At 39.6% G+C, this 24739-nt stretch overlaps 1 protein-coding gene across 3 annotated transcripts in view; it reads left to right on the top strand.

Moving 5' to 3' along the window:
* Positions 1-24739, top strand: part of TRPC6 (transient receptor potential cation channel subfamily C member 6) — a 130314-nt gene that overhangs the window by 74911 nt on the left and 30664 nt on the right. Inside the window, exons 1-4 of one of the 3 annotated variants that reach the window (XM_047878805.1) lie at positions 6769-6924; positions 12074-12848; positions 16946-17131; positions 19980-20144. In XM_047878805.1, coding sequence (XP_047734761.1) covers positions 6920-6924; positions 12074-12848; positions 16946-17131; positions 19980-20144 — 1131 coding nt within the window. In that variant the 5' untranslated portion in view covers positions 6769-6919. Of the gene's footprint in view, positions 1-6768; positions 6925-12073; positions 12849-16945; positions 17132-19979; positions 20145-24739 lie in introns of those variants that run through there. The other 2 variants (XM_047878803.1, XM_047878804.1) reach the window with 2 other exon arrangements.

Below are 24739 nucleotides of genomic sequence, written 5' to 3'. Positions count from 1 at the left end.
CACTGGAGTATGGCACAATTATTCCTGTTAATTTTGGCCATTCTCATAGATGTGCAGTGTGCCTTACAGAGGTCATCATTTCCGTCTCTGTTGGCTAATAACATTGAGTGGCTTTTTCTGTGCTTACTTATCATTCATACTTAAGCATTGGTGAAATGTCTATCAAAGTTTTGCTTATTTTAATTGGATTCTTCATATTATTGGGTTCTTTTTGCTCTTTTTTATTAGATTTTTATTACTGAATATTGTACATTCTTTATTCTGGATACAACTCATTTATCAGGTAGGTGATTTGCAAACATTTTCTCCAAACTGTGGCTTATTGTTTATTATTTTCACAGTGTCTTTCAAAAAGTGAAAGTTCTTCATTTTGATGACACCCAACGTACCAATTTTTTAAAATTCATGGATCATACTTTTAGTGTTGTATCTAAAAATGTTTTTGCTAGTCCGAGTTATGAAATTTACAAGCATGAGGTAGTCTATCATATGCTACTGTCCTTTCAATGCCTGCAGAATCTGTAATGATGTACCTCTTTCTTTCTTGGCGTTAGTAATTTGTATTTTCCCTCTTTTCTGTTTCTAATCTGGGAGAGCTTTATAGATTTTATTGACCTCCTAAAAAATACTTTGTGTAATGCCGGCACTGGAGAGACATTCATATCCTTACACCAGTCAATTCAGGTTATATCTGTACACTTTTCCATTCATTCAACAGATGTTCCCTGGGACCTCACAAGTGCAGGCACTGCCCCAGGCATTGGGAAGTGTGTAGAATGCCTTCACAGGACTACATTCTTGTGAGAGAGACAGATCATAAACAAGACAAATAGGTAAAATATAGATGATGGTGATATGTGGTAAGATGCAGGGAAAAAGCAGGAAGTGGAGACTTAGAATGTTAAAGATTGGGACTTTATTTTTAAAGCCCCTTGTGAGAAGATGTCTTTTTTTTTTTTCAAGTTTATCTATTTTGAGAGAGGAAGTGAGTGACACAGGGGCAGAAAGAGAGGGAGAGAGAGAATCCCAAGCAGGTTGTGCACTGTCAGCACAGAGCCTGATGTGGGGCTTGAACCCACGAACCTGTGAGATCATGACCTGAGCTGAGATCAAAAGTCAAATGCTCATCCAACTGAGTGACCCAGGCGCCCCTCCAAAGGAAGTTATACATATTAAAGTAGATTTAAAGAATCCGGAGGCGTCAGGCTAAGATGACATTTAGCAAAATGTCATCATCCAGGCAGCTGAGCTCCCAGAGGAAGGTCACTCTGCCTGTTTCAAGGAGTTGTCAATGGATAGTAAGGAAATTTCATTTTTTTCTTTTGCCTTTGTTTCCCACATCAATAACGTCTTGGGGTGAAGAAGGAGTCAATAGTTTAAGGTTATAGGTAGCTGTTTAACATTGGGTAAGTTACTGGGGGCCTTACTTTCCTCACGTGGAAAGTATCTATATCATTAGAAAATAATTTTTACACATTTCCTCCTCTTAAAAAACTTAAGACAGGTACTTGAAAAGTGAGAAGGTTGAAAGATACCGACTTCTTTTTTTTGTAAAAATTTTTAATGTTTTAATTTATTTTTGAGAGGGAGTGAGAGAGAGCGAGCATGCAAGTGGGGGAGCGGCAGAGAGAGAGGGAGACACAGAATCCGAAGCAGGCTCCAGGTTCTGAGCCATCAACACAGAGCCTGACGCAGGGCTGAAACTCATGAACTGTGAGATAGTGGACTGTGAGATCATGACCTGAGCCGAAGTCGGATACTTAACTGATTGAGCCCACCAGGCGCCCCTGAAAGACACCGTTTCTAAGTGCTCACCTGGCATTTTGGTCTGTGGTTTCACCGTTAGTGCCTTGGTAGATAAAGCAGAAGTGATGCAGAAATATATCCTGTGCACTCACATTCACTCTGTGACTCAGGGTGTTAATAAAGAATCACCGAGTAGGATGCATAGAGAAAACCTGAAACTTGGGCCCCGTTCTCAATTTTGAACTTACTCGCATAGCAATATAATGCAGTTCATCAAAATGGTGTGGGTTGCCTGTACAGGGACTGAAGTTTGTTTTTGCCATGAAAGAAGAAGGGTAAAATAAGAATAACTTTTCCATAGAAAAGTAGAGCCTTCTTTTTTTGTACATGTGATTCCAAAGCCTCTAGGAGTTAGTCAGCGAGTTTGCTTTGTGTTGCACCAAAGCAATGGTTTCAGTGGTTTTCCTTTTCACCCATCTTCAGGGAAGTCGTTGAACTTTTATAGCTCTAGCCACCTGGAAAATCCCATTTTCTACTGCAGCTTGCTGACCAGGCCCCTGACAGCAGAATGTAGCTGTGCCAATGGAAGTAGACACGTTCCATTGTTGGCCCAGTGGAAGTGGGAGCTTTCTAGCAACTATAGCTATAGTCACACTATGAGGCCTGCAGTGTAATGCAGTGTTTTGTTTTGGTGAAATTGGTTTTTGAAAACACAGAAAAGGAGATGATGCAAAAGACCTTGGCTAACAGCGTTGGTGTTACGGAAGAGTAGAGAAACGGTGAGTCCTCCCTTCCCTCCGAGGGGTTTTGCCTTGACCCGTTCCTCTGTGAGAGAGGCAAGAACAGCAGCCTGATGTCACCTGTGTGTCCCAGGACCCACTCGTGGTCACTCCAACTAACTCACGTGGGGTGGGGGTGGGGTGCGGATGAGCGCTCCGAAAAGCTGCAGGCACGCCTCTGCTCTGCCAGCAGGGGCAGTGTTTCCCTTCCCTCCTCTGTTGGGTTTGTGCTAAATACCTCTTTTTGCAAATCAGTCTCTATTGTTTAGGGCTACAAAGATGGAAGAGCTAAAAAAAAAATAGTAAAGTTGAAGGAACGTTCACCGCAAAGGCCAGGTAGTGTTGTAGGGGCAGATAGTGATTCAGAATGGGCACAACGGGGCTTCTCAAGGTTATCAGTGATCTAGTCCTCAGACGGGGGCTCGTTGTGGGGGATACATGCTGTTAATTTTATTAAACTTAAAATTATAGCTCTATCTTTCACAATAGTAAAATAAGATATAAAAATGAAATACAATATCTGTGAACCTAAGTATACAATCTTGCTTTACCATTTATTGTTAGTATGAGTTTAGTAAAGGGTTTTCTGTGTATTATACAGGAATTGTAGAGGCCTCGTTTTTGTTTTGTTTTAAGGGTATTCCATCTTAGCTTTTTTCAGCTGTATTAAAACATAATAACAACAACAACACTTTCCCCAATGTGTATCATCTCTGTTTTGGACAAATCCCAAAACATTTCTTTATGTATGAAGCAGAAGTAATAAAGCCAACCTCACCAACTATAGGAAAATTAAACAAAATAACACTGATAAGTGATTGGCACATAGTAAACTTTTAGTGAATGTCAGTTCTCAGCCTGTCAGTTCTAGTGAAGTTAGTTACTATAATATACATATTCATAGGAGTTCACCTGATAGTCTTATGTAGAAGCTAAAAACCTAGGGGTAAGTATATAGTAAACTTACAATTTTCTTGACACAATAAGTGTGTTCAAAATCAAACTCTACCAAATTGCCATACCTCATTTTTACTGAAGGTGGATAAGTGTATTTCAGTTTATGACAAGTACAAATTACTTGAAAATACTGTAGAATAATAACAGTTAAGACTACGTATTGAGCACTTACTATTATCAAGTACTAAATGGCTTGCATTATCTTTATGTCAATGAGAATAATGAGTACTGCATAATGTTCTTAAGATGACTAAGACTTGTAGTATCATGACAGGGCTATAAATAACATTTTCCAAGTAAAATACACACCATATTGTAACCCTCCCACCAATCCTGGGAAATAGGATCATTATAATCCTTATTTTTTAGGAAGCCAGAGAGTCAACAATGGGCAGGTTAGAACTTGAACCTGTGTCTAGTTACTCTTACATCCATGCCTTTAACCAGCGCTCTCTTTTCTGCCCTCTGAGTGTCCTTCCCTGCTGAATCTCCCATTGCCTGCCATAGTGCCTGGGACAGTAAATGTTTGAAATGATGAAAGAAGGAAGGAAGGAAGGAAGGAAGGAAGGAAGGAAGGAAGGAAGGAACTGTTAAGATCTTGATGGTGGATATGAGGTTTGAGAGCTGTCTAAAATCAGCAAAGAAAGGCATTCTGTAAGTTTGTTTTCTAAATCAGTTGAAGTGTTCCCCACGTCATGCAGTCATCGTCCCCTCTGTATTGCACTCTCTTGTTCATGCCAGGCTTGTGTAGATTTAACCTGTCCCGTGGGCAGTTGGATCTGGCCCCTGTGGTGGAGGTTGGGAGCGTGTTCCAGACTTGTTAGTGAAGGCCATTCCTTTAGCATGGATACCTCCAGCAGTCAACAGCTTCAGCATCTGCTGAACACACAATTTCAACAATTCTGAATGTTTCTATGACATTACATTACTATCCTTCCCACCCTCAGAGTCAGAACTGCTCATGTGAAGCCTCTTATGAGTATTAACTTAAAATTCAGGTGGATGAATCTTAGTTATGGGCTCATTTTTTAAGATAGTGTACTGCCTGAAGTTGAATATGAGTGTCTCTCCTGATAGTTACCTTATTGAAGGGAAAATAAGCCTAGAAAGATGAGAACTGATGCCTCTGGGTTCATAATAAACACATTGTACACTTGCCATCTTCTCTCTGCACGTGCTTTCATCAGTAGTTTCTGAGGGAGTTAATCATGGCAAAGTCAGACTCACTCTTAGAGTGTGTGCTGGCTGTTGTTGGCCTGGCTCTTCTGGTCCACTTTCTACTTTGCACGCACACCGACCTCTTCCTTAGGGAGGACATCAATGCAGGCCTGTGCAGGCTATATCAGTGGGCTCCTCTGTCCCCAGGCTTTGAGTGGGTGCAGCCCATGGGAGGTCCCTGTGGGATAACAGAGGTCACGAGAGAGGGAGGTCAGGGTATAAGTTCCCCTAACTCTCTCCTTGAGGGTTGGCTGCTGCCCTCTTCCAAAGGTCAGAAACTCTGTCAAGTGTTATCCTTATAGTTGTCCTAACTTGCAGTAACTATTACCTCCTTATGCCCCTTTCAGGCCTAATCCTGCACCATCCTAGACCTGGGTAAAGTGTTGGCACCATGTTGGATTTCCCTGATTCCTGCCCACACATTCCTAGAGTCTCTTCATTAAACTCCTCCTATTACCCAGTTTAAGTATGCTGGGTTTTTTCCAGCCTGGAATCTGTCTTACACAGAGGTTACTTGTGGAATGGGAAAATAGGTTTGTGTAATACACAGGACTATGACAGCTTCTGCTATTAAAAGCAAATAGTTTAAATCTCTTTCTTTGATGAGATAATTGGGATATATTTTGCTTGTATTACACATCAACTTTTTAATATTCTCAAGAGTACTCTACTAAAATAGACCAAAACAGATGCATGTGTCCAGAGACCAACCAAAGAACACTTCAGAGGAGGAAGCCATGATACTTAGAATAATCCAGAAAGTGGAGGCTAAAAAGAAACAATGACATTTCAGACTTAGTTATCATGTAGAAAGTTTCTATAACTTTCATTATTTACTACTATTTTCATTCTCTTACATAGTTGGGTTTCTAATTTATACAAGCAGATGTCAATCGGTGATAAAAATAACCAAAAAATATGTAACTTACACACAACCAGCTGGCTCCCAACTGAACATGACGATCAGTTCAGGAGTCTGTGTTTCACTCTTGGAATAAGGTGGTGGTGTGATGTGTGAAGGATCACTCAGTAAGTTAGTATTTGAGTGAACAGGGGAAAATTGAAGCTAACTGAATCATAATATATATAGAATTTCTATCTTGAAAACTCTCTGGAAGTCACAGGGATTTGGTAATATGTTGTGAAAATGGGTTTATGCTTTATGTGTAGTGTCAAGGACATGCAGAGAGCAGAATCAGTGACAGGAAAGGACAAGAAAATCTCTACTTCTGGATCAAGGCAGTCACAAAGACGCCCTTAAAAAGATATGTCTTCCAACTTCCTCTGTTCCCTATTAAGCTCGATGCTAATTTGAAAGTAATATATAATGATGTACATACCCCAGGACACACTGAGGTTCAACCATCGTGTTTTGTTTGTAGGGCTGTACCTTGTATTTGCTCTTGGTTTAATCGGAACGAATGGGCTCTGGGCTTTGACCTTAATTCCTTTGATGAGAAAGATGCGTGAGTTAGACAATTGTGTGAGGGTTTGCAGTGTGCCTTTCTGCTAAGCACTGGGGATCCACTGGTGAATAAAGCAAAATATTCCTTGCTCTCATTGGATGTAGGAAAACCACTCTAATTGTTTACTGCTCCCTCAACCCTGGAGGGAAGGCCAGGGGTGTGTGGCCAGGAATTAAGCAGATAAAGTGAAAATAATTTCATTGTTATAAATTAGAACAAAACTACTTTCATCATTTCATCCTTCTAAAGTGATCTGCAGAATTGCTAGTTGTGTTGACTGTTAATTGTAAGTACTCAAGTCCAATTTTTCCTTGTATAATCGTGCAGGTAATAAAATATATATCCTAGAATCTCCTTTATTTTCACCTTCCCAGATTAAATCTAACAATCTGCTATCTTGGCTGTTCCACGCTGCATGGATAGTTATGTGCCATTTATATTTTCACACGTCTTCTTTGGTAGAATTGTGCTTTGATTTTAAAATTTCAAGTATTTTGGAAACACAAAATAAAAAATTAAGTTAGATACTTAATGTAAAGCTTAGTTTGTATAAGAGCAGTTCCATTTGATAAAAGCACATTATATTTGAACAGGAAATAGAGGATTACTACATATACTCTGGACTCAAAGCACACAGTCCATTCGACTCAGAAGCTAATTTGCATTGCTGGCATTTTCAATAGAGATGGATTATTTCATCTCTCGCTATCTGGGGCAACAGGCAATATTTCGCCAGCAAAAAGAATCAGGAAAATGAGGTATGTAAAAACCGTTGATTTTCATGACTTAATCAGTATTTGAGTACCAAGTGGGCAGTGGCTAGTTACATTCCTTCCTAGAACTGGTATTTAAATATTGTGATAAAACAAATTTTTAAAATACAGACATGAAAATGTAGGTTACTAAACATTTAATCCTGCTAAACATGGCTGAATGGATGAAGAAAAATTCTTAATAAATATTTTTCTTAAATAGAAGAACTGACTTTGCAAAAATGTGCCCTTTAGCTGGAATGAAAATATCTCTTTTGTTGATATATTGCTTTGGGCAGTTGTTCCTCTTTCTAGTAGGTGGTTTTATGAGGTTACTTTGCAATTAATGTACAGTTCTACAGCATAGCCTTGTAAAATCCCTCAGAGGGGTAATGTAATCTAGCAGCATCTCATAGCTTTCTTGAAAGTCTTAAAATGTGTGTTCCTGAAAAAGTGGTTTTACATGTTTTGCTTTTGCATTTGAAATTCAGGGTTAAGCAACACCACTTGTGGCAAAATACAATACATGGAGCCTTTGAGACTGCAGTTAGGGAAGACCAGAGGCAGCAAAGTATGCATTTTGTTGGGTCACCATACTGGCAGCTCTTGGTTTATCTCACTACCAGTGCAAGAACTGCCTTCCGAGAGCATGCAGTGGTTATCTTCCTTAGGGCAATCTCAAATGCCTCTAGACGTGTCCTGTATCAGGCTTTACTGGCCACAGAGTACTGAAGAGGTAATGATAATCCAGGCCTTTCCAAAAAATGTGTCAGAAATTCATGTCACTGCATAGGATTAATATTTATGGTTGCCACAATGGGACAAGAGATGCTTTAAACATGAAGAAAACATTTTCTATGGAAATGTTTTTGCTCTTTCCTCAAAAGAATGGCTGCTATAGGTAGGAAAGCCATAACAGTCTAGAAGAAAATGGGACGTATCCTTGGAACTGTGGCTTGCTAGGATAGAGCCTGCCATTATTCAGATAAATAGGCATTAAAGTCATAAATCAGTCTTTTAAAATTTTAGAATTAAAGATGTCACAAAACTACCTCTGTGTAAATTTAGAGGTGTTATATGAACAAATAGTACTTTGGAAACTAAAAATTGAGATATGAGTTAAATTACTTATAATGGTTTTCCTTTTTTTAAAGAGACAAAAGCCTCTCAATTACCATCTCAGTCCTTGCCTTTCATGGGTATTCCATGTGAATAACAGCTGAAAAGTAGTAAAGTTGGTGACCTTCTTGTTCATATAAATGCATAAACCTGTGGCTGTAAAAAAAAAAATGAAACTCAAATTTAGGTGCTTTCCAATTTGTGATTTGAATTGACCCTGGAAAAATCCTGTGACATAGGCTGGAGTAATTATTTCTCTTATTCTTATGGAAGAAAAAGAACAAAACAGAGGCTTGGTTCTTGGTACTATTTTGTGTCCATTTTATGCCTTTTTGGTTTTGTTTTTACAGGAACTTTCCCCAAGTTCTCCCTATAGTACTTTTTCATCTCACTTTCATAAATCCCCTGATCTTAGCTCTTTTCTCCCTTCATTTTACAGTTTTTCTTTTTGAACACATTCTCTGTGGTTAGCAACACTTCCTCTCCCCCTAATCTTCGTGGTTCCTCTAGTCTACAATCTACAGCAGCAGCTGTGGGGTAATACACGCTGGAGGGGGTTTTTAGAGGCCAGAAGAGTGACAGAGAGGAGGGAAAGGGGTTCAAAATCTTAGAGGGAAGAAGAATGATAGCTGCTCATGTGACGAGACTCTCCATGCTTCTACTTCATCCATTCTGTTAAGTCAGAAATAATGCCGCTCTTCTAAAAACTCACCTCCAAGAATTGCCTTTCACCAAAACTGACATTAGATGCTGGCAAATTTTTTTATGAGGGAAAATTGCATACTTTTAGAAGAGACATTAGAATTAATTTTATTTCTTTTAAATAGAAAAGTATGCCTACTAAAGGTCACTAGCTTTTGGATGAAAAACTCTAATATAAAATCTGCAGTACATAATACACATTAAAAAGCAACTTAGGAGTAAATTCTCTAAAGTGTTCTGGTCTGTGTGGTCTTTATCACTAATGTCTCTGGATTAGGTAAGAGAAGATAATGTGTCTTTGTCTTGAAGAAAAGTTATTGTAAAGAACAAAAAAAAATGTTCTTGAGAATTATAAACATGGCAGCAGAGAATATTTTTCAAAAGATATATTAGAGGATAAAGTTAAAGAAATGTCCATAGTGTAATGCAAAAACAAAAACCAAACAACAAACCCACAATTAACTGGGAAATTGGACAGAAAAGATAAGAAAATTTAGTGGTAATCCCAGAATGTCCAGCATCCAAAAGGAGTCCCAGAAACAACACTGACAGCAGGAAACAGAATTATCAGAGAAATGAGTTAAAAATATTTCTCAGAAAAGCACCCGTTTCTCCAGATGAAAAGATTTACTGAGTGCACAGAACCAGAGAAGAAAGGAGGTTCCCTCCAACAAAAAATTATGTAATTTTAGGGCAACAGAGACAAAGAGAACATCCAGAATCATATTTCCTAATAGCAACTACAAAAACTAGAATGTAGCAGTACAAAGCTTTGAAAATTATTGTTAACCTAGAATTCTCTACCCAGCTAAACTACCAATTAAGGTTGTCAATAATACAGTCATTTTTAGACATGCAAAATCTCAAGAAGTTTACCTCCTGCACATACTTTGTCAGTCAGCTAGTGGAGCATGTGCTATACTAGGGCACAGGAGTGAGGTAAGAAAGAGGAGAGTCTGGGATTCAGAACACAAGGAACCCAACATAAAAGCAAAGCAAAGAGAATTGTTGGGATGATGCCAAAGGAAGATTCAAAGACAACATACGTTTGAGTCTAGACTGTAACCATGTCCAGGTTAGCAGATCAGGAGGCTACAGAAAAGACTCTTCAAGAGGCGAAATTAAAAAAATACATAGGATGTTGGATGAATTAAAACAAGATTTAGACCAAAGGAGAGTAGAATTTTGTTGCATTGGTCATAAGTACACAGAACATTAAGCATATGAATACAGGAAGAGAATTATTAACAACTGGGTTTCAGGACATAGGGAAGTAGTATCCTGAAAGACACCATGGTACACTCCTTGTCACAGCTAGGACTATCACTGTATTATTGTAGTTATCTAGCCAAAGTTATGCTGTAACTACCCTGGAATGATAAAGGACCATGAGGTGTGTTTGAGGTGTGTCCATGTGGGTGTGTGTGCAGGGGCAGGGAGATTGTTAAAGTGGGCTGAATTTCACCTTTGGTGAGAATTCCATAGATAATTGCAAACCTGGAAATTCAGAAATAACAATATTAATAAGTTGTATGGCTGTAAGTTTTTAAATTGTAAAATAATAAGCTAAAATATTGACATTATTGCCTCTGGAGATCAGGAAGTGGGGAAAATGAAACACAGAGGGCTGCTGTTTTCATAAAGCATATAGAGTCCTCTATTTGTGTATGTGCACAACTTTGATAACATTAAAAATGGAATGGAAAACAAAGCAGTAGTTACAGAAAGCAAAATACATGTAGAAATCATTCCCTTAATACTTAACAAAAGTTCCCCATACAATATCAAAAGACTGACTTTAGAAATTACTAGTGTTGTAGCCATTGCCCTTGACATCATTTTTTAAATTTACAAAGTTGTCTCTTCAATAACACATCAGGCTGGTCACTTTTGAAGAGACACCATGGATGGCTGGAGGGCTCACTGTTGAATGAGTCTGTGGAAAACATTGGTTAATATGGCAGCATACTGTTCAAGCTCCTTAGAGAATCATAATCATTTGTGAGTTGGCTGACATCTTGCTATTTCTTTGGGAATCACACAACCGTAGACAACACTACCTGGATATTGGATATCAAGATGGTTAAGGACTCGTAGAGAAAGATATTTAGGCCACATTGGAGGGGAAGATCATTTATGGGGTCTTTGGACCAATTTAAGTTGTCTTCATACTGGGAAATTTGTGACAGTCTTCAGAGGGATGGCTCTAGGAAACATTTACAAAGAGAGGAAACATCTATCATATCTATCACCAACCACACCTTTTTCCTTCCTTTCAGCCCCCACCCTCCTAACATGGCCCTTCCCTGTTCTGCAGTGAATTGTACCTTTGAGTCTGTGGTTAGTGACAGTGATAAGGATTGAGCCGTAAACTTTAAGACATACAGTTATAAATCAATAAGGAAGAAAATGTCCATTGTAGCATTTGGCTAGAGAAGGGATCACTGTCTCCTATCACAGACTGAAGGCCTGCACTAAAGGCTGGCCATCTCTTTGACCCATCTCCATCACAGAAGTGTTCCTTCCCACCTGTGCCTTACTCATAATGTTCTCATTTCCAGTGATTTTTAGAACACCTAGCAGAGTTCAAGTCTTAACTGTTCCTATTAATGAAACCTGTGCTCTAGTGTCTGGTTGACCCTTCCATTGGAGAAAGCGCTCTACCTGTACCCAACCTCTGTCCCACCCTCCTAAAGCACACCCTCACTTGACTTGTACTCATCCTTCCATTTTTAGCCTTTAACTTTCTCCTGGAAGCTATGCTACATAACCCTGCTATAGGTTTATCATGACAAACAACTGATAACAAGGCAATGTTCTAGTTCCCAGTTTCTCCCAGTAGAGTATAAGATTTATAAGGGCAGAAAAGTTTCTACTTTTGTCACCATTGATTTTCCTGGGCCTTATACAGTGCCTGGCCCTGGCATAGGAGGGAACCAGTAAGTATGTGTTGAATGGATTTACTATTTTCTCTATTTTTTAATATTTTCACACTGTATATAATATTGGTGACTGATTGTGGGTCTTTCTTATACTATCTGTGATTGAAACACTCACATTAATCCTTATTTCAATGGCACAGAGAGATTATAGGAATTGCCAGAGTCTCCACTCCAAATGGAAACATTAAAATCTGCAAAGTGCTTGGCTTTCTTAAAGAAGTTCTTGGAATCCATTAACAAATAAATGCATTCCCATTTCTATTATAGTTGGTCTAGAGATGATGAGACAACATCTCATATACTTGAGGGTTGCATTAGTTGAATGGCAAGTCATTTGGCTCACTAAAATGCTCTTAATATGATTTGTTCCCAATCTTTCTATTTCCTTTTAGCCAGGACACCGACAACAGACTGGCCCACCGGCGGCAGACGATTCTCCGTGAGAAGGGGAGAAGGTTGGCCAACCGAGGACCAGCTTACATGTTTAACGATCGCTCAACAAGCTTATCTATTGAGGAGGAACGTTTTTTAGATGCTGCTGAATATGGCAACATCCCAGTGGTGAGGAAGATGTTAGAAGAATGTCTGTCCCTCAATGTTAACTGTGTGGATTACATGGGCCAGAATGCCCTGCAGTTGGCCGTGGCCAACGAGCATCTGGAAATTACAGAACTTCTTCTCAAGAAAGAAAACCTCTCTCGTGTTGGGGATGCTTTGCTTCTAGCTATTAGTAAAGGTTATGTTCGGATTGTGGAAGCTATTCTCAGTCATCCAGCTTTTGCTGAAGGCAAGAGGTTAGCAACCAGCCCCAGCCAGTCTGAACTGCAGCAAGATGATTTTTATGCCTATGATGAAGATGGAACACGGTTCTCTCATGATGTGACTCCAATCATTCTGGCCGCCCACTGCCAGGAATATGAAATCGTGCATACCCTCTTGCGGAAGGGTGCTCGGATTGAACGGCCTCATGACTATTTCTGCAAGTGCAGTGAGTGCAGCCAGAAACAGAAGCATGACTCCTTTAGTCACTCCAGATCTAGGATTAATGCCTACAAGGGCCTGGCAAGTCCAGCTTACCTGTCACTGTCTAGTGAAGACCCAGTCATGACAGCTTTAGAACTCAGCAATGAGCTGGCCGTGCTGGCCAACATTGAGAAGGAGTTCAAGGTAGGTCTGTAACGTTAAGGACTGCACTCTTCACTCATCAGTCAAGGTGTATTAATAAGCTTCCATAGGTGCTTAGGATTGTGCTAGCTACTGCGGACAGGAGGTAATTTTGTATTTTTTTTTCAACAAGCTCTTTGTTACAATGATATGTCGTAACACTTGTGGTCACCACCATTTAGACACGTTCTATAGACTTTACATTTATGTCTAATTCTTATCACAACCTTGAGAACCTTACTTGCTTTGCAGATGAAGAAATGGAGGCACAGAAAGGTCACTTAAAGCCCAAGACCAACAACTGGTGACTGGCAGAGTTGGGACCAGAGTCCAGACATGCTGTACTCTACAGCCAGGTTCTGTTTCCTCTGGAACTGTGTCTGTGTTCACAGCATGGCGAGAAGTGCTGTTGAGGCCAGAAAGATGAATAAGCTGGTGGAAGTCCCGGTGACTTGAGAGACACATGCACACGTAAATATATATGATATAGAGAGAAGTGAAGTTACTAGATGGACTGTAAGTGATGTGCTGTGGAATCCAGAGGAAGCAACATTTAATTCAGATTAGTTTTCAGGGAAGGTACAGGTACATGGCATTTCAGCTGCGTATGGGCAGAATGCATAGGATTTGAGGAGGCTGAGAAAGAGGGAAAAGACCTTTCAGAGCAAGATAAATTTTGCCTTTAGCTGCAAGGATACTTACAAATGTCAAGAAACAGCCTGTTTTCAGATCTTGCCTTTGATGATATAGAATAAAATAAATGTGTTTTATGGAATGCTTGCCAAATGCTCAGCACCATGCTAAGTACTTTGCATGTGTGGTTTCTTTTTTTTCTCTTTTCTTTTCTTTTCTTTTCTTTTCTTTTCTTTCTCTTTCTTCTTTCTTTCTTTTTCTTTCTTTCTTTCTTTCTTTCTTTCTTTCTTTCTTTCTTTCTTTCTTTCCTTCTTTCTCTTTTGAGGCAGAGAGGGGCAGAGAGAGGGAGAGAGACAATCTTTTTTCTTAAAGCTATTTTTTTTTAATGTTTACTTATTTATTTTGAGAGAGAGCAAGCATGAGCAGAGGAGGGACAGAGAGAAAGGGAGAGACAGAATCCCAAGCAGGCTCTGCAGCTATCAGCGCAGAGCCTGATGCGGGGCTCAATCTCACCAGCCTGGCATCGTGACCTGAGCCGAAACCAAGATACTCAACCAGCTGAGCCACCCAGGTGCCCCTGCACGTGTAGTTTCTTTAACACTTATTTAATCTAACTAACACTCAGTTTTCTCATTTGTAACATGGGAATAATAATAGTGCCTACCTCATGGAATGATTTTAATTTATCTAAGATCACATGGCTAAAAACTGAAGGATCTGCGATTTGACTACAGGTGTATTTGAGTGGAAAAACCCAAGCCCCTAACCACTCTATAGACAGTGGACATGGGGAACATATGCACACCTTAACATTTGTCCCTGTGACCCTAACTGACTGTTTCATGAAAAGGATAAAGCTGTTTCCTTGTGACTTGCTTGTACTATCTGACTAGATACCTGTTTAGAAGGAGCATGAGCCAGTCTCCGTTAGGCAGAATTTGTTTCATCAGTTTGCCTTCATGGAGTCTGTTTGGACCCGCAGTTAGGAAGGCATAGCCTGTTTAGAAGCCACTGAATTGTAATAGGTCACTTGGCAGGATTTACAGAGAGGAGCCCAGGTAGGTGCTGCACCCACACCCATATAGGCTTCCCTAAAATACCTCCTTATTGCCTAACATCCAGAGCTGCTCGAACTGCACCATCTTCCTCTCCTGATTCTCCCAAGGGACATTTTCATTCTAAACACACCAGCAGCTTCAGGATGGCGGAAATAACTAGCAAAGCTATAACTCTAAGCATAAACTCTGACACTGAGGCTATGTGACCTCAGGGAACCTTAGTTTTTTGATGTGGAAAATGGGAATAGCGTTTGCCCTACGTGCTTCCTACTTCTCCCCACTTTTCAAAATAGAAAAGCTTTCTACAAAGAAGGGACAAAGTGGCATAGTCCTTAAAGGCAGAGGGTTTGGGGCCTAACAGCTGGATTTAATGTTTGATTTTGACACTTAGTGGCTACATGATCTTGTACACATTATTTAACCAAACTGAGCAAGATGACCTAAAAGATTAAATTAGGTAATATAATCCATTTGCCATGCAACAAACTCAAGCTGATAGGTTTTCTTGATTAACATTGACCTATAAATGGCCTTATTTCAATGTAAGAGGAAAAAGGGGGAGGAAGTATTAGAAAGACCTGAATGAAGATGTTAATACCTGGTGTATATACATTAGACAGAGTTGTGTTTTTAATTGACGTATACTTCACACATAGTGTCACATCAGCTTCAGGTGCACAACATGGTGATTCAACATGTCTGCACATCATGCTGTGCTCACCACAAGTGTATATAGCCACCATCTGTCCCCTAACAACACTATTCCAGTATCACTGATTGTGTTTCTGACTCTATGCCTTTTATCCCCTTGACTTATTCATTTCATAACTAGAATTCTTTACCTCCCACTCCCCTCCACCCATTCTGTCCATCCCCCACATGCCTCTCCTCTCTGGCATCCACCAGTCTTTTTGTGGGTCTGTTCCTGCTTTGTTTGTCTGTTTTGAGTCCACATGTAAGTGAAATCCTATGGCCTTTGTCTTTCACTATTTGACTTACTTCACTTAGCATAATACCATAATGTTGTCACAAATGGCAAGTTCTCGTTCTTCTTTATGGCTGAGTAATATTCCATAATATACACACCACATCTTCTTTACCCATTCATCTATCAATGGGCACTTAGACTGCTTCCATTTCTTGGCCATTGTAAATAATGCTGCAACAAACATCAGGGTCCGTGTATCTTTTAGAATTAGTGTTTTCAGGGGCGCCTGGGTGGCTCAGTCGGTTAAGCGGCCGACTTTGGCTCAGGTCATGATCTCGCGGTCCGTGAGTTCGAGCCCCGCATCAGGCTCTGTGCTGACAGCTCAGAGCCTGGAACCTGTTTCAGATTCTGTGTCTCCCTCTCTCTGACCCTCCCCCGTTCATGCTCTGTCTCTTTCTGTCTCAAAAATAAATAAACATTTAAAAAAATTTAAAAAAAAAGAATTAGTTGTTTTCATATTCTTTGGGTAAATATCCAGTGTTAAAATTACTGGATCCTATGGTATTTCTATTTTTAATTTTTTAAGGAGCCTCCATACTGCTTTCCACCACATCTGTACCATTTATATTCCTGCTAACAGTGCATGGGGGCTGCTTCTTACTCCACATCTTTAGCAACACATGTCTTTTTGATTTTAGCCACTCGGACAGATGTAAGGTGGTATCTCATTATGGTTTTGATTTGCATTTTTCTGGTCATCAGTGATGTAGGGCATCTTTTCAAGATGTGAATTTTTTATGTTTGAATATGATCTATACTTCCTAAGTCTTCCCAACGTAATGTTAGGTCATCATCAACAAATTACAACAGAAGCATTTGCATTAAGTTTTCTTTTCTCCAAAGAAGAATCCTGGTTTTCAGACTTTATATTAGATCTTGTCTTGGACCCTGATTTTGGTAAGCTAAGTTTCTCAATACAATTTATTAAATAGATAAATGACATATGTTTGCTTTTCTCTGGAATCTCTCCAAATGTCCTGTGTTTCTCAAGTTTACCAACAGTTTACAGGATCTTACAAAGATCTACCAAATGTACATGATGTGCTTGCTGGTGAAGTCATGAGCATGAGACATGATGTATGCAAAGTGGTAGGATCCTGCTGTGGGAAAAGTTGCTTACTTCATATTCTCCTGATCCTATAGGTGACTTGGGCACAGTACACTATTCAACAGCTTTGCTTATGTTTTAGATAAATTTCCTTTCTTTGGATATGAAGAACATCTTTATGGTGCTAAGATACTTCAGAAATCACTCAGTAGAACAGCAGTTAAAGCACATTAAAAGAACAGTAAACCCAAAGATAGAATTTTTCTGTTTGTTTCCTCTCCCAACTGTCAAGTGACTGATAAATTCCACTGCGTCACCTAGTAAATGTGCTACTTCTCCATTATTGTTTTTTGTTTTGCTTTGTCTTTCCCAGAATGACTACAAAAAACTGTCAATGCAGTGCAAGGATTTTGTTGTTGGACTCCTTGATCTGTGCAGAAATACCGAAGAAGTGGAGGCCATTCTGAATGGGGACATCGAAGTGTATCATGGTGGGGGAGATCACAGCCGTCCAAATCTCAGCCACTTGAAACTTGCCATTAAATATGAAGTAAAAAAAGTAAGGCCAGGCCTGAAGCCCCATTTACATCATTTCCGTTCTTACTGCTGCTGTATAAGGCTGAAGAGTTGGCATAATCAGCTTGAGCTGGGTTTTTCTAACCAACAGTTAGTTGCATGAGGCAGTTTCTCTAATCATACGTGCTTAGCTGTGAGTCATGTAACCTACACTCCACACAAGTCTGTGACTTCTGGACGTGTTTATGCCCTGATTGCCAGCCACTCTCCTTTACTTAACTAATGGTATAGAAATGACTTCGTGTGTCCAGATGATAAGGCGTTGGTCATCTGAGAGGAACATCAGTGTTTGAGACTGTTCTGATCCAGGACCAGTGCCCTCAGTTCCTGCTTTAGAACATTTGAATCTCCTCCTGCACCTTGTGTATCTGTGGGGCATTTTCAGTCTCTGTCTTCATGCAGCACTTCCCATTCTTGATTGCTTTCTTAGGTTACGTATCTTTAAAAATATACTTTTTAAGGATAAAACAGTATAGATATGCCCCCTTTCTATCTTCCCAATTTTTTTTTTAAGTTTTTACTTTTAGGCAACCTCTCTATACCCACCGTGGGGCTTGAACTCACAACACCAAAATTAAGAGTTGCATGTTCCACTGACTAAGCCAGCCAGGCTCCCTTGATCCTCCCAATTATTTTTTCTTAATGTTTATTTATTTATTTCCAGAGAAAGAGAGAGAGAGGAGCTGAGAGAGAAGAGGAGAAGGAGAGAGAGAGAGAGAGAGAGAGAGAGAGAGAGAGAGAGAGAGAATGAATCTCAAGCAGGCACCTTGCTATCAGCATGGAGCCTGAAGCGGGGGCTCACACTCACAAACCATGAGATCATGACCTGAGCCGAAACCAAGAGTCTGATGTTCAACCTACTGAGTCACCCAGGCACCCCTGTCTTCTCAATTCTTTTTTTTTTTTTTTTAATTTTTTTTTCAATGTTTATTTATTTTGGGACAGAGAGAGACAGAGCATGAACGGGGGAGGGGCAGAGAGAGAGGGAGACACAGAATCGGAAGCAGGCTCCAGGCTCTGAGCCATCAGCCCAGAGCCCGACGCGGGGCTCGAACTCACGGACCGCGAGATCGTGACCTGGCTGAAGTCGGACGCTTAACCGACTGCGCCACCCAGGCGCCCCTATCTTCTCAATTCTTTTTTTTTTTTAATTTTTTTTTTTCCCCAACATTTATTTTTGGGACAGAGAGAGACAGAGCATGAACGGGGGAGGGGCAGAGAGAGAGGGAGACACAGAATCGGAAACAAGCTCCAGGCTCTGAGCCATCAGCCCAGAGCCCAACGCGGGGCTCGAACTCAGGGACCGCGAGATCGTGACCTGGCTGAAGTCGGACGCTTAACCGACTGCGCCACCCAGGCACCCCTATCTTCTCAATTCTTAATGGAGAGTAGTTTCTCTCCATTATATTACTCTCCACAAATTCATATCTTGTACATCTTCACATTTCAGTAGATAAACATCCATCTCATCTTTTCAAAGGCTGTGTTGTTATATCACTATTTCATTTAATCAGCTTACTATTTAAGGGTGTTTATCACTTTCTTCAGGTTTTTGTTAATTTAAAACATTTGCTAAGTTTCTTTAAAAACAGTGCACCAGTTTACATACGTGCCACAGGTGTATGAGAGGGCTTATTTTTGCTACTCACAATAGGTGTTATTAAATCTTGCAACTCTGAGAAGATAAACATTGTTTCTTGTTTTAATGATCTTCGAGATGAGCCATCCTTAAGCATTTGTAGTTCTTTTAACCTTTCAACATTTTTTATCAATTTTTATTTTGCATTGTTGCTTTTTGTAGATTAAATAATGTTGCCCCTGCCATATATTCTTTGTAGAAAATAAACATGTGAGAATTAAAAAATTCTGAAAAATAACAAGTAAAATTTAATTATAAAGTTTTGTTAATTGAAAGAATTTATGGCACAGAAATAAAAATACATCAGTGAATAGAATAGGCAGTCCAGAAACAGACCCATATACAAATGGGAGTTAATAAGTTTAGCATTGTAGGTCAGTGCAGAACAGATAGCATGCTGTTTTAAGAAAGTATTTAAACATCTGGGCCTGTAGGATTTCTCTTTCTTTCTCTCTCTTTCTCTCTCTCTTCCTTCCTTCCTTCCTTCCTTCCTTTCTTTCTTTTCTTTCTTTCTTTCTTTCTTTCTTTCTTTCTCTCTCTCTCTCTGTCTGTCTTTCTTTCCTTCTTTCTTTCTCTTTCTTTCTTTCTTTCTTTCTTTCTCCTTCCTTCCTTCCTTCCTTCCTTCCTTCCTTCTTTCTTTCTTTCTTCTTAGAGAGAGAGAGCAGCAGGAGAGGGGCAGAGGGAGGAAGAGAGAATCCCAATCAGGCTCCGTGCTCAGCACAGAGCCCAGTGCAGGAATGCAGGGCTGGATCCCACAACTCTGGGATCATGATCTGAGTCGAGATCAAGAGTCTGATGCTTAACCAGTTGAGCCACCCAGGCACCCCTGGGCCAGTAGGATCTTTACATCACTGTTTCTAGATGGAAAATAACATATAAATGTAAAAGTCCTTATGTGAAGCATTTACGAATCTTTTTATAATATTAAATTTCAGAATTTTTTCTATACTTTCAAGGAAATCCCGTTAGTTATAAAGGAAAAATTTGATAAGTTGGAATCTTCGAATTTATATAATACATGTTAGAACCTCCTGCCGCCTTGCTTGATGCTTGTCAGCTAGATGTTCTATGTTTACTCTTTATTTCTAACAGTAGTTTTCATGGGAAACCACAGAACAAAATATTTAGAATCCAAGAGTTGGTGAACTTTTCTTTAATCAAGCTATTAAATGTTTTGTCACTTCCCTGCTAGTTTGTAGCTCATCCAAACTGTCAACAGCAGCTTCTGTCCATATGGTATGAGAACCTCTCCGGTCTGCGGCAGCAGACCATGGCGGTTAAGTTTCTCGTGGTCCTGGCGGTTGCTGTCGGATTGCCCTTCCTGGCTCTCATTTACTGGTTTGCTCCATGCAGCAAGGTATGTCTGTGAAGCCTGGACCTTATCGTCACCTACAAGTAGGTCAAGCTGTATATATCAGAGCCAGTTAAGCAAGGAAAATTCTGTTTTCCAAATGAAAATTTCATAGATGTCAGAGTTGGGTTTAAATAATATTATTGATTTTAATATTACAAAAATGACATCTATTTGCTATAGGAAATAAGGGGAAAAGTGGGTAGAAAATTAACCTGCAATAGCACCACTGTTAAATTGAGAAAGAAAACCTAGTTACTATGTTTCCATCCTCTCTGTAGGCATGTCTAATTCATATATGTTTTGAGGTTATAGTATGCATTGAGCACATATTTCAAATATAATCCTAAAAGATAAACATTTTTTGTCTTTTATTCCTCCTTTGACAAAGTTTGAGATTAAACTTATTTTTTTGTATTTATTTAGCTCATATTACCAGATAAATCTTAATCTAAATAACGAATAATCATGTAAATACTAATGTGATGCTTGGTTCAGTCAAGAATATTTACTTTAGGGATGGAGTAATCCGTAACTGGACAGCAAAGATAGCCTATCAGCAAAATCCATGTGCCCAGACTTCGGTGAAAATATGTTCAGATAGATCCAGCCTTTCTTTAGTGTGATGGAACAAGTGTGAAGCATGCGGACCTATCATTCTGTTACAGGCACAGAACTGCGTTGCCAAAAATCTTATTCTTCCATGTTTTTGAAACCACATGTCTGTAACGTTTAGGTTTCAAATCTGAAAGTCAGACTGAAATAATTCTAAAGCTATGTGGCTGAAATGTCAGCTGGACCATCCGTGTGCTCTGTGAAAATGCCCGTTCAGTATCTGCTGTTCTTAACGTGGGCCTGACTCATTTTCAAACTTTGTAACGCATGGATGCAAACACATGTATCCCCATTACCAACATACTGTCTTCTTATTACATAGTCACATACTTGATGCTTTAGCCTAGGACCTTCCTAAATGGTTTATAGGTGCAAGACTTTCTACGGAGAGGGAACAACATTATTCTTTGTGGTGGCGATGATAGAAACCTGCTGGAAACTGGGCGTTTTCTCCTGAGGGTAAAAGCTATCATTATACGTTGTTTTTCCTTTAAAAAGATAAGGCCCCAAAACTGAGCTTTTATAAGTAAAACATAAATGATGAAAATAGTGAGATTTACTAGAATTAGAAATTTGCAGCATAGATTTTCTTCTAGAAAGGTACAGTTTTCTTTTTCTTCCCTTTTCACAGAAATGACAGATTTCACTTTGAAACAAAAATTCTGACCCATCCTTATGGGCACATGGGCTCCATCTATGCATTTACTGTCTCTTCTCTCTTTAACGTACATTTCCTGAGTCTTCAGAGATGTGAGCTGAATGAAGTATGTGGGGGTGGGGATGTTTTGAATTATCCTTGTTCACTGATTACCCTGTGCTCAGTAAAATTACAATATCTTCCTAAACTGAGTATTTGTCCTTCTCCATATCCAGTGAGTTCTGAAGCATGATGCCTTCCACAATGGTTGCTGTTCTGACAGGAGACTATTTGGGGCAGTCTGTAGAATTTCTTAGATTTTGACTGAATCCCAATTAACCTGATTTCCTTTACTATTTTCTTCTTCCCTGGTCATGTTTCTTTCTTGGCATCTGTTTTTCATCCTTGTGTAGGAACCTTGAGGCAAATAATTAATTATAAGGACACTGTTAAGGTATTTTATTTTAATATCTAAAATCTGTTTTACTGCCTGTTATTTAGCCTTTGAAGCATTATGATATAATCGATTTTCACAAATTTTCCCTTAGCAGTGAACATAAACATTATTCAAAGGTTATGGGGGAAGGTTGCTCAAAATTAATGCTTTTATTTAAAATATCATTTTAAATACTAAAAAATTTCCAATACATCCATGAAAATTAAGGCATCTAATTGCAAGCCTGTGCACCTTGACAGAGTCTGTTCCTGTTTAAATTTGGGTTTTCTTTCCTCAAGTCTGCTTTCTTCTTTCAGAAACTTTCTTTTCTTCACTTATTTTCTTTTAACACCATAACCCAAATATGTTTTATGGTCATTACAATAAAAATAGGTCAGGGGTGCCTGGATGGCTCAGTCAGTTAAGCATCCGACTTTGTCTCAGGTCGTGAGCTCATGGTCCATGAGTTCAAGCCCTGCATCAGGGGACTGACAGCTCAGAGTCTGCAGCTTGCTTTGGATTCGGTGTCTCCTTCTCTCTCTGCTCCTCCCTCCCTCACTCTCTCTCTCTCAAAAATAAGTAAACATTAAAAAAATAATAAAATAAAATAAAAATAGGTCATGCTGTGATTTCAAACCATTTTAGCTTAAGCTATCTTCAAACTTTTCTGTTTCTATTGGTTTTTGGAGTTAGGTATTTAGTCATTAAAAATACTTGAAAAAAGTATAATATGTAATATTTAAAGCCAAGTATTTCTTTCAGTGCTTAACCTCAAAAATTTGTCAGGTGCATTAATTATTCACCTTATTCAATTGATTAGTGCCCTTCTTTAACCTTATTAGAAATTTGTTTACATCCCACAATGTATAAATGACAAATTTTACTAAAATGGATAACTCACTTCAATTCTTAAAGTCCACTGAATGGTGCCAAAAATCTCCCTTAGTTAAAAGAGAAACAAAACTCTAAATGATTTGTAATAAGAAATAGAGGGTATGATAAATATCTGAACACACCATTTTAGTTTCCTGCCAATGAACTTTTTGTTTGCTTGTTGTTTGTTTGCTTTTTCCCCCTTTAAACCAGCATGTTTCATAACAGAAAAAATGCCTGGCTTGAGTCTCTTCTCCCCCTTCTGAATAAAATCAAGAAGGAGCCAATATTACACAAGGGCCACACCCCAGTGGAAGTGGGGAATCGCACACCCTGCCCTGAGGGACAGGACACTGTCCAGGACAGTTCACCTCATGTCCCAGAGTGATCCAACCTGTTTATTCTCAACTCTATTTTTATCCCCAACCTCGGTAACAGTTCATATTTGTACAGAAACATAGTTAAGGACAGTGGGCAAAAGAAAATCAAACCTACTGTGTTACCCATTTGTGTTTGCTTTACACTTACTCAATTATTTGAGAGTTCTACTTAAACAGGATCTTAAAAAAAACACACTGTTTGATTCAATCTAATGAGTATTCTTATGAAAGTAGCATTTTTAGACATTATTACAGCAGAGTTTTACAAAGTAACTTTGGATTGGCTCCACAGTATATCTAAATATAGCTAATTCTCTGGATCCATTGGCTTCAAGCTAGCTAGCTAGCTAGCTCGATCTAGATACAGTGAGATAAATACTTGTGTGCACATGCATTCTGATATTCTGACACAAGATCCTAAATACCAAGAGAGAAGGGACTAAACTGTATGATTTATTTCAGCTTTAACTTTTATGGTTTTGAAAACCACATAAACAAGTAAAGTCTGTAGGAACAGAGAACATTGATTATATTCCTTCCATTGTACTATTTACCTTTTTTCAATATTAGAAGGAGCTTCTTTTTTTCTAGAAGAACTGACATATTTATGTACCTCAATGAAAAAATATGAAACTGTTTTGTAAACCATATAGAGGCATTAACTCAGAAACAAGAACTGCTCTCAGGCTCCAGCTCCACCACGTATGAGCTGTGTGACTTTTAGGCCAGTGTCTGGACCTTTGTCAGCCTCTTCATCAACAACCGTGGCATTTTAGGGGCACCTGCTCTTAGAACCATTGTCACGGGGACATGAGTTCACAGAGTAAAGCCCTGAAAACAGTACTTGGCACAAACAAGTGCTGGCTAAGTGCTGGTGGCGTGTTTATCAATTTACACATTTTTTCTGGAATAATAGGTTCGCTTGAAAGGCTGTTGGAAGTTATGAACCGTGTCCTAAGGAAGAGTCCTGTCCATACCTCCTGGGTGGCGGTTACCGTCTTAGGGGGTGCGCAGAGCCCCTGAGACACATCTCGGACGCGAAGCATCCTTCTGCTGCAGCAAGGGGGTTCTGTGCGTCTCAGATGGAAACTAATCCGGGCCTGTAGAAGCACAAGAGCTTTCACTGGCTCCATAGTTCACACAGAGAGTCTGATTTTCACATGGGTTAGGAAATTTGCTCATTGCCACTCAGCTAACGAGGGAATGAAACTGGAACCTGACGTGAAAATTTTGGATTTTCAATCCAGTGTCTTTCCAGGATATGGCTCCGAATGTATAATGGGAACCGCCCTGCTGCCCTGTCCTCAGTGGGGATTTCTCTCCTTGGAATTGTTCACACAACACCCGCATTGCTTGCGTGTCCGTGAAACACACAAGGGCAGCGAGCAAAGCCAACGTCGACCAAGGTCCAGGCAGAGTAGATTCAGTTCAGTAGTTTCACTGCTGCCTCCTCAGCACTTTGTACCTAGGAAGGTAGTTGGCTTAAAAAAATTTTTTTTGACGTTTGTTTATTTTTGAGAGTGAGAGAGACAGAGCATGAGCAGGGGAGGGACAGAGAAAGAGGGAGACACAGAATCGCAAGCAGGCCCCAGGCTCCGAGCTGTCAGCACAGAGCCCGACGCGGGCCTTGAACCCGTGAACTGAGGGATCATGACCTGAG

Source organism: Prionailurus viverrinus, chromosome D1 (assembly GCF_022837055.1).
Source record: "Prionailurus viverrinus isolate Anna chromosome D1, UM_Priviv_1.0, whole genome shotgun sequence".
Lineage (NCBI taxonomy): Eukaryota > Metazoa > Chordata > Mammalia > Carnivora > Felidae > Prionailurus > Prionailurus viverrinus.
Note: the sequence above shows the minus strand (reverse complement) of the source record. Positions and strands in the feature narration are given on the sequence as shown.